Source organism: Pan paniscus, chromosome 2, assembly GCF_029289425.2.
Source record: "Pan paniscus chromosome 2, NHGRI_mPanPan1-v2.0_pri, whole genome shotgun sequence".
Taxonomy (NCBI): Eukaryota; Metazoa; Chordata; class Mammalia; order Primates; family Hominidae; genus Pan; species Pan paniscus.
Genome location: NC_085926.1, coordinates 183,492,174 through 183,502,346, shown reverse-complemented (window position 1 = coordinate 183,502,346; position 10,173 = coordinate 183,492,174). Strand labels below are relative to the sequence as shown.

General features: G+C 43.8%; 1 protein-coding gene across 3 annotated transcripts in view; it reads right to left on the bottom strand.

Moving 5' to 3' along the window:
• Positions 1 to 3,568: 3,568 nt before the first annotated feature.
• SENP2 (SUMO specific peptidase 2) overlaps positions 3,569 to 10,173 on the bottom strand; it is a 51,103-nt gene continuing 44,498 nt past the window's right edge. For all 3 annotated transcript variants that reach the window (XM_003806611.5, XM_003806610.4, XM_008955567.4), the window contains one exon: positions 3,569 to 7,387. In XM_003806611.5, the coding sequence (XP_003806659.3) occupies positions 7,325 to 7,387 (63 nt within the window). In that variant the 3' untranslated portion in view covers positions 3,569 to 7,324. The remainder of the gene's footprint in view (positions 7,388 to 10,173) is intronic.

Here is a 10,173-nt window from a genome sequence, read left to right as displayed (position 1 = left end):
TCTGATACAGGCTGGCTGCAGATCAGAAGAGGATTCCAGCATAGAGGGAGAATTTAGAACAGGAGAAAAGGAGAACTGATAGAAGTTTAGAGGAGTTTCAACAAAGAACCAAAGGAAAGGATTAGCCATAGACGGGAAGACAGCATCTTGACAGTGACGGGAGGCAAGGGTGAGAGAGAACACTGGGCTGCTAGGGACAGGCAGAGAAGATCAATAACCTTGCACCAATTGGGATCCAAATGGCTGAGTAGACAGAGAAGGGAGAAGGACTTGAAGAATATGAAAAGTATCTGGCCTAGTCTAACTCATATCAGCCACATAAAGTCATTGTCTCTAGAAACCCTAATTGAGTGTTCTTAACAGCTCTTGCTCTCTCAGAAACAGCTGGCACGAGGGAAAAACCTCATAGACAAAATTATATTCTTTTTATTTTCCCTTTGGACAAAGGGTCTTCCTCTGTTGCCCAGGCTGGAGTGCAGTGGCACAGTCGTGGCTCACTGCAGCCTCAACCTCCTGGGCTCAAGCAGTCCTCCCACCTCAGCCTCCTGAGTAGCTGGGACTACAGGCATGCACCACCACACCTGGCTAATTTTTCAAATAATTATTTTCATTTCAATAGTTTTTTGGGGGGCTTGGTGGCTCACACCTGTAATCCCAGCACTTTGGGAGGCCGAGGTGGGTGGATCACTTGAGGTCAGGAGTTTGTGGCCAGCCTGGCCAACATGGTGAAACCCCGTCGCTACTAAAAATACAAAAATTAGCCAGATATGGTGGTGTGCGCCTGTAATCCCAGCTACTTGGGGAGCAGAGGTGGGAGGATTGCCTGAGCCCAGGAAGTCAAGGCTGCAGTGACCTGAAGTCACGCCGCCACGCTCCAGCACAGGCAAGAGTGAGCCCGTCTCCAAAAAAAAAAAGGGGGGAAAGGTTGTAGGTGAATAAGACATTACCTACAAGGGCAAGAAACAGGGTGAAGCCAGCAAAACTACTGTGAATGCATTTGTGTAGTTTTTGCTCTTGGACTGGTGTTTATTTTACAGAACTACAAAACAAAAGCAAAAAGCAAGTCCCTAAACACTAAGAAAAAATGAATCCAACTGTGTATCAAGTTGACAGCATAATCAGAGGAAAAATTATTTTAATTTTAAAACTATTTTCATTGCGGGTCTCTAGTGGGATATATTCTAAGAATAAAAATAATTGCAGGCCGGGCGCGGTGGCTCACACCTGTAATCCCAGCACTTTGGGAGGCCAAGGTGGGCAGATCACGAGGTCAGGAGTTCAAGACCAGCCTGGCCAACATGGTGAAACCCCCATCTCTACTAAAAATACAAAAATTAGCCGAGTGTGGTGGCAGGCACCTGTAGTCCCAGCTATTCAGGAGGCTGAGGCAAGAGACTCGCTTGAATCCCGGAGGCAGAGGCTGCAGTGAGCCAAGATTGCACCACTGCACTCCAGCCTGGGTGAGACAGAGCCAGACTGTGTCTCAAAAATAAAATAAAAATAAAGGGATGATTCATGTCCCACCCAGGACAGAGCAGAACAGTGAGAGATTTTATCATGTTACTCAGAATGGTGTACAATTTAAAACTTCAAAGTGTTTATTTCTGTTATTTTCATTTAATGTTTTCAAACCACAATTGATCAAGAGTAACTGAAACAAGGAAAGCAAAACCACAGGTAGGGGGGTTTCTGTACTGTTCCGTTTTGCCTAAGTCTTGAAATCCCCACAAGAAAAGGTTTTTTTGTAAAGTAGTTGAAAGAAAGATAGAATTGTTGACTAAAATGATATTAAATCCCTTCAAATGAACTGAAGGCCTACACATGAAAAATGTTAGAAAACTTAAATCAGTGGAGACACAATCATCCCATGCTGGAAGAAATGTCAAAATACCAATGGGTAATTATCTTTTTCCTGATTTTTAAAAATATACATAATTTTTAACCCAGAAATTGTAATGCTAAGAGTTTCTTAGAATAAACCAAACATTGTGCAAGATGTTATATTCAGTAATACTGAATTAAATAAATGTTATAGCCATATAGTGGAATACTGTGCAATTAAAATGATATATTTATTGACGTGAAAATGTTCCAGTGGAAAAGGAGTTATATAATCGTTTATATAATTCTGTATTTGTTAATAACAAGTTATATACACACACAAGCCTGTACATGTATTCACACACCCATGAAGGGGGAAGGCCAGGATATATACCCACTTTTTTTTTTTTTTTGAGACAGAGTCTCAGGCTGGAATGCAGTGGTGTGCTCTCGGCTCACTGCAACCTCCGCCTCCCGGGCTGAAGCGATTCTCCTGCCTCAACCTCGCCAGTAGCTGGGATTACAGGTGCCCACCACCACACCCAGCTAATTTTTGTATTTCTAGTAGAGATGGGGTGTCATCATGTTGGTCAGGCTGGTCTTGAACTCCTGACCTCGTCACTGGCCCAACTCCGCCTCCCAAAGTGCTGGGATTACATGTGTGAGCCACTGCGCCCGCCCCAAATGTTAATGTTAAGAGGTATTAACTCTGGTTGTGAATTTGCAGAATTAACTTTCTTTACCTTTTTGATATTTTCTACGAACCCCTATTACTGATATAATTTAAAAAAAATAAAAGGAGACAGGGTGGTAGTGTGGGATCAGACTTTATGATCACCATGAGGAGGGGGGTGTTGCTGGGAGGCCGTGGAAGGGGAGTGGTAAGGTTGCCCAGTGTGTTCTTAAAGTACATACTGCCAAGAACTCTCTCTGTTGCTTCTCCTGGCACTTTCCTAAGTGTATTCCAAAAAATAGTTCCACAGGTGTCTCATAGAAAAGGGTTCAATGTCCAAGTTTTGGGAAATGCTAGGTTAAGACATAACTCGTTCATATCAAACTTCTTATGATGTTTGTTACACATCCCCAGGAGGAAAGGACATGGTACACATATTCATTGGCCCACAGACCCTTTGCTTTATATCCTTTAAAAAAACAAAACAAAACAAAAAAACTGGGGTCTTGCTATCTTGCCCAGGCTAGTCTCAAACTCCTGGGCTCAAGCAATTCTCCTGCCTCAATGGCCCCCAAAGTGCTGGGATTTCATATTTTCTATACAAGTTACAAGACTTCTACTTAACACATTTTAGGAAATGCCCATCTAAGAACCTAAAGATTGTTTCCACCACATATTTCCATCAAGAGTCTCAAAGCTGCTAGCCTGTTTTCCTAGATTTAGATGGAGTCATCTCAAAACAGCCTCACATTTATAATATATATGGTATTTTTGGTCTCAGGCTTTATGGTTTTAAACATCATTTGCCTCGCGGTCAGGTCACTTAGAGCAGTATTTTCCTTCTCTGCATTATCTGCCCATTAGTGGGCAGAGAAATCAACTTGGTGGTTACAACCTAAATTTTTTTAAAAACTGAAATAAAACTATCTCATCATAGTAAGGATATGTATTACTTCACAAAAGTGTATGTGAAATGTTTGTGTCCATATACAATCACACTGTGTGTGTGTGTGTGTGGTCACAACATAAAATACTTATTCCTATGAGTTGCAATAAAAAACAAGTGAAAGCCCCTGAATTAAAGAGATGAATTTATTGGTAAATAGATAAAATTAACACCTATTTTAATATATCCAAACCCCTTCCTTATATATATTAGGTAAATTAAAAGAAAAAAATTATCAAAGCAATACTACAGCCAGCTAGATCGCCAATTTACAAATGAGTTAAGTACCATAAGTTTGTTTGAATATCAGGTGCTTCAGAGTTTTTCTCAAACAGTTACAAAAGAGATTAGGTTCCCAATTCGTTCACAAAAGCTAATTTAAAGAATGTAGCTTAACTACAGTACTGAGGTTGTCACACACTTAACTTTCGGTCTCTTGCTTATTTATTCATATCTGAGGTTCACTGTTTCTACTAGGATACATTCCGCCCACACCCACACCTTGGTCCCCACATCAAGCAGCTCCTCACAGCAGGCAGACATCCGCTATCAGACATGGTTTTCTGAAGTTGTGCTTAGGATTTCAGAGGAGGAAAAATTCAGAGGTTCTAATAGCCTTCGGTAACTGAGGTAGAATATGGGGCTGCCAAGAATATCTTCCATATGCCCCAAATCTGTTTCCCTCCCACCCCCATCCAGCTCTGTTCAAGGTTAAGTTTGAGAAAGATACGTGCTCTCAATGGTATATTTTTAAAATCTACATCAATTTTTAAGAGACTACCTGCTAAAGGAGAATAATGGCTCACTGCATCTTTTCTCAACCCCCTAAACTATTTTAAAAACACACTGGCAGGGACAGGCGCAATGGCTCACGCCTGTAATCCCAGCACTTTGGGAGGCCGAGGCGGGCAGATCACTTGAGGTCGGGAGTTTAAGACCAGCCTGACCGACATGGAGAAACCCCGTCTCTACTAAAAATACAAAATTAGCCGGGGGTGGTGGCACATGCCTGTAATCCCAGCTACTCGGGAGGCTGAGGCAGGAGAATCGCTTGAACCTGGGAGGTGGGGGTTGCAGTGAGCTGAGATAGCGCCATTGCACTCCAGCCTGGGCGACAAGAGTGAAAATCCGTCTCAAAAACAGGCTGGGTGAGGTGGCTCATGACTGTAATACCAGCACTTTGGGAGGCCGAGGCGGGTGGATCACCTGAGGTCAGCAGTTCAAGACCAGCCTGGCCAACATGGTGAAACCCCATCTCTACTAAAAGTACAAAAATTAGCAGGGTGTGGTGGTGGGCACCTGTAATCCCAGCTACGCAGGAGGCTGAGGCAGGAGAATCGCTTGAACCTGGGAGGCGGAGGTTGCAGTGAGCTGAGATCACACCATTGTACTCCAGCCTGGGCAACAAGAGACTCTGTAGCCAAAAAAAAAAAAAAAACCACTGGCTTTAATGGTGATAATTTGCTACTAATAAAATCAATAGCTGTTTTTCAACTGAACACTTAAACTTTTAGATCCAAATAAACTGTTTGGATCTAAAAAACTATATTACTAACATGTTTCCTTATGCCAAGGGAGACATGTGAGTGCCTAGAGAAGTATGGCCTGTGGTCTCCCACATTCAATTCAGGAACTCAGGGTCAAGCAGAAGGCCATGCTATAGACTTCAACACTCTGCTCTTCCCAATTTCATTATGTCCTGGAAGTTTTAAGAGCCGTCCGGAAGAGTGTAGGTTAATGGAAAGCTCAGTGAGAACTGCTCTGAAGCCCCTCAAAATAATACATTAAGCCCAGCATCATTCATGTGGGCGGAATACAAACTGCCACTCCTAACAGGACTTACCTAGCATGGACTCGATCTTAACCATGGTACCAAACTCTCAAGTGAAGCACGCTGATGCCCGGTGAAAGCCAGGCGTTTGGTATGATGCTGACCTAGTGAACCTCTGGCCTTTTTGGCTGTGCTCATTGCCTGGTCCCAGCACTCACTGGCACAATGCCAGGAGCCCAGGGAAAGGAGCAGGGGCTGCAGGAGGGTGGGAGGGGGGAGGGGGGAGGGGGGAGGGTGGGGGAAAGGGGGGAGGGGGGAGGGTGGGGGAAAGGGGGGAGGGGGAGGGTGGGGGAAAGGGGGGAGGGTGGGAGGGAGGGTGTTAGGGAGAGAGGGAGGGGGAGGGAGGCAGGGTGGGAGGGAGGGAGGGGGTTAGGGAGAGAGGGAGGGGGAGGGGGGAGGGAGGGAGGCAGGGAGGGGGAGGGGGGAAGGAGGGAGGGGGGAGGGAGAGGGGGAGTGTAAGGGAGGGAGGGGGGAGGGAGGTGTGGCACAACCTGCTCCCACTTCGGTCATCACCCACCACATGGCCTCTGGCTGACCATCCAGTAGGCCCAGCATTTTCCATCCACACCACAGGCCCCATGTCCTAAACCAGGAGTTTTACAAGTCTCAGGGAACTGGCTGCAATAGCTGTAACCAGTATACCTCTGGGACCAGCAGCCGGAGCACTGCAAATGGCAGGCGTGTAGATTCATAGGTAACACGTGCACAATTTTTCCAGTTTTACCTCTTGCTTTTATGAACCAGAACAAGTCTGGGAGGTTTAAGTAGGGAGAGGGTTAGAAATCATTTCAGCATATACTTTTTTAGGTTCTGCCAGACCACCTTTTATTACATCAGAAAAGCAACACTAGGCACTAGATCTTGCAAAATATGTTCTGACCAACTCTAAACTGTCTGAAGTTATAACCACATCAGTAAGGTTTTTAATGAACAAAAAAGTTAAATACAAACTTTCATATGCAAAATAGATTATTGTATAACTGGCAACCTCAGAGCCAAGTACTAAATTTTCTTCCACAAATTTCAGTGGGGATGGAGTGGGGAGATGTTAGTCTTAATGAGTAGAAAACTTAATTTAGACTTAATATATAGAAAACAAAAACTCTGAGGAAAAATAGCTTTAAATTGAATAGTATCTTTTGAAATAAACAGCTCAGGCCAGCCCCTACAATTCTGAGGTTTATACTCAACCAGATCTGGGATGAAAATGAAGATTTAGGGTTTACAGTTACTTCAAATCCATGAATCCAGTTTGAAGACTAAGCCAAGTCACCACATTTCCAGAAAGGGAAGTCTCTTTAAGGTGACCACACCACTCTTCGGAAGATGCTTGGATAGTCAGAGTCCCTTGGGCATAGTTCCACTGTTCACGGCACTGTGCCAACGCTGTAGTGTCAGACTTCCTCTGAAAGGCAACAGGAGCCCTATCCCACAGCATTTTCATTTCTCCCAGCATTTTTTGAGCCTCAAAAAAACAAAACAAAAAAAATCCCAAACCCTCCAGCTTCATGTTGGCAGTTACTGCTCCAGCTCCACTTCCTTCCGCCCCCAGTGAGAGTTCCCTCCTGCTCTTCAGCAGGGAGTGGCAGCTTGAGTAACATTCCTTTCAGAAATAAATAGTTCAAACAAGTAATTTAGAGCTAACTGTAAAAGAGCAGCAGTAAATGACCACTGCCCATTATGTTTGCAAACGAGTGAGTGAATGAATACGGGGAACAAACACACAGAAACAAACAATTCACAGAATAAATCCTGCATTTCCCACATTCATAGGGAAAAGAATCTCTTAAAAAAAATATTAGTTAGCGTTTGTTCTTGTGTGGGTTGAACAGTCCAAAGCTCTGAGCAGGCACAGCCTTACAAACAGGATTGCAAGCAGCCCTCTGCACCCCAAGTCAGGACTAGAGTACAGTGAGGCCTTCATGCACTTTTGACAGCTCAGTACCTGTGAGAACAGAAGTGATGCAGGGACTTTTTAACCCACAATGCATGAGGTATATGGAAATGTCTGTGAAAGAACCACCAGCAGCTAGAGGGACCAGGCAAAGTTTTCTCACAGCAACTGCTGATGAAGGATTTCCCACACCATCTTCTTCCGGAAGAGAGGCATCTGGTGCTGCAAAGAACCCCATAAACAACGCACGCATTACATATTAATGTGCACGGCAGCACAACCTTCAGGTGTAATCATGTAATAAAGCAGGATGTCCATGTTCTTTTTCTAAGCATTGACATTTTTACATCACGGAACATACTTATAAAACCATTTTTAACAGTTCATAATTACATGATATGTACCATAAGCACTTTTTTTTTTTTGAGATGGAATCTTGCTGTGTCACCCAGGCTGGAGTGCAGTGGCACGATCTGCTCACTGCAACCTCTGCCTTCTGGGTTTGAGCGATTCTTGTCCCTCAGTCTCCAGCGTAGCTGGGACTACAGGCATGTGCCACCACACCCGGCTTATTTTTTGTATTTTTAGTAGAGACAGGGTTTCACCATGTTGGCCAGGCTGGTCTTGACCTCCTAACTGCAGGTGATCCGCCTGCCTCAGCATCCCAAAGTGCTGAGATTATTTATAGGCAAAAGCCACCACACGCGGCCTACCATAAGCATTTTTATATGTTAAGGAAAACCAAAGCAGGATGTAGAATTATACAGTATAGTACAACTTCACAGTCCTGCAAATATCCACGTGGTGGCACAATAGGCAACTTTTCTACTTATATGAATTTTCAAAACATTCTAAAATGAACATATTCTGTTTTTTTATGAGAAAAACGTATTTATTTAAATAAAGAAAAAACAACGAAATCTACAAGTTTCTTTCTGCTCTACCAGGTGTTGTACATTGCCAATTCTGTTCAAATAGCAACTTCTCCCTTTAAAATCTCATCTTATTAGGTTCAGAGAACAGCCAACTGCTTTGCTATTTGGCAACATTAAACAATGAGATGTTTTGCTTAATCAATTATTCTGCTTTAACTGAGAATCACTACATGGGCAATTTGCAAAGCAGCAACACAAAAAGCAACTCCAAAATTACTCGTAGTACAACTAGTCCTTCTAGTGTATACGGAAGTTCACATTCTTGGCCAGGTGTGGTGGCTCATGCCTGTAATCCCAGCACTTTGGGAGGCCAAGGTGGGCATATCACCTGAGGCCAGGAGTTCGAAACCAGCCTGACCAACATGGAGAAACCCCGTCTCTACTAAAAATACAAAATTAGCCAGGGGTGGTGGCGCATTCCTGTAATCACAGCTACTCGGGAGGCTGAGGCGGAAGACTTGCTTGAACCCGGGAGGCGGAGGTTGCAGTGAGTTGAGATTGCGCCATTGCACTCCAGCCTGGGCAACAAGAACGAAACGCCGTCTCAAACAAAAAAAGAAGTTCACATTATTGAGGTACTCCTAATGTATCATTATAAATAGTTGGATGTCCCTTACTATAAACTAGTGATGTCACCGGGCATGGTGGCACATGCCTGTAATCCCAGCACTTTGGAAGGCCAAGGCAGGTGGATCACCTGAGGTCAGGAGTTCAAGACCAGCCTGGCCAATATGGTGAAACCCTGTCTCTACTAAAAATACAAAAATTAGCCGGGCATGGTGGTACATGCCTGTAGTCCCAGCTACTGGGGAGGCTGAGGCAGAAGAATCGCTTGAACCTGAGAGATGGAGGTTGCAGTGAGCCAAGATCACACCACACTGCACTCCAGCCTGGGCAACAGAGCAAGACTCCATCTCAAAATAATAATAATAATAATAAACTAGTGAGGTCCTCCCTAGGGGTGGGGGCTAAAAAGTCTTAACACATGATTCTTAAATTATTTTAAATAGTTCAAAACATCTAGTAAAAACTGCACATTTGCTCTTAGTAAAACTGCTGAGACTAAGCAATAAATGCCTTTATTTTTTACTGGAATTATATTAATTCAGCACGGGAGTCCTAGTTACTTCACGTAACAGAGTTTGTATTACAGTTTGTATTCATGGAATACATACAGTTTGCTTGGTAGACAACAACTATCAAAATAAGGTCTGTGGATGAAAAATATTTTTTAATGAGGTTGTCCTCAGTTGTAAAAAGGTTGAGAATCCACTGTTACAAATTCTCAAGAATTCCCAACATACTTGAGTTTCCAATCAAATGCAAAGCCATGGAGAATTAAACAAAAGAGCAGAGCAGGCCGGGCGCGGTGGTTCACGCCTGTAATGCCAGCACTTTGGGAGGCTAAGGCAGGTGGATCACGAGGTCAGGAGTTCGAGACCAGCCTGGCCAACGTGGTGAAACCCCATCTCTGCTAAAAATACAAAAATTAGCTGGGCATGGTGGCACACGCCTGTAGTCCCAGCTACTGGGGAGGTTGAGGCAGGAGTATTGCTTGAACCCAGAAGGCAGAGGTTGTAGTGAGCTGAGATTGTGCCACTGCACTCCAGCCTGGGCAACAAAGCGAGACTCCATCTCAAAAACAAAGCAAAACAAAACAAAACAAAACAAACACAAAAGAGCAGAACAGAAAGGAAAAGCAGTATTCACAAGTTACATCTTAGACCTGTGGCTTCGGTTCTCACAGGCCGATTTTCCCCTTGCTATTAAACACTGACATACCTCTTTCTTTGGCTAGAAATAATAATACACAGGAACCAATGAATGCCACAGTTCAGAGATTTGCAAATTGTGCCCATTGTGTCACCAAAGACTAGGATAAACCTGAGAGCAGATAAAATAACCCTGATTCTGGCAGGAGTAGGGCTAAAACCAAGATTTACAGCAATAAGAATAGCACAGCTACTACTATTTTTTTTTTTTTTTTTTTTTTGAGACAGGGTTTCTCTCTTGTTGCCCCAGGCGGCTGAAGTGCAATGGCACGATCTCGGCTCACCACAACCTTCCACCTCC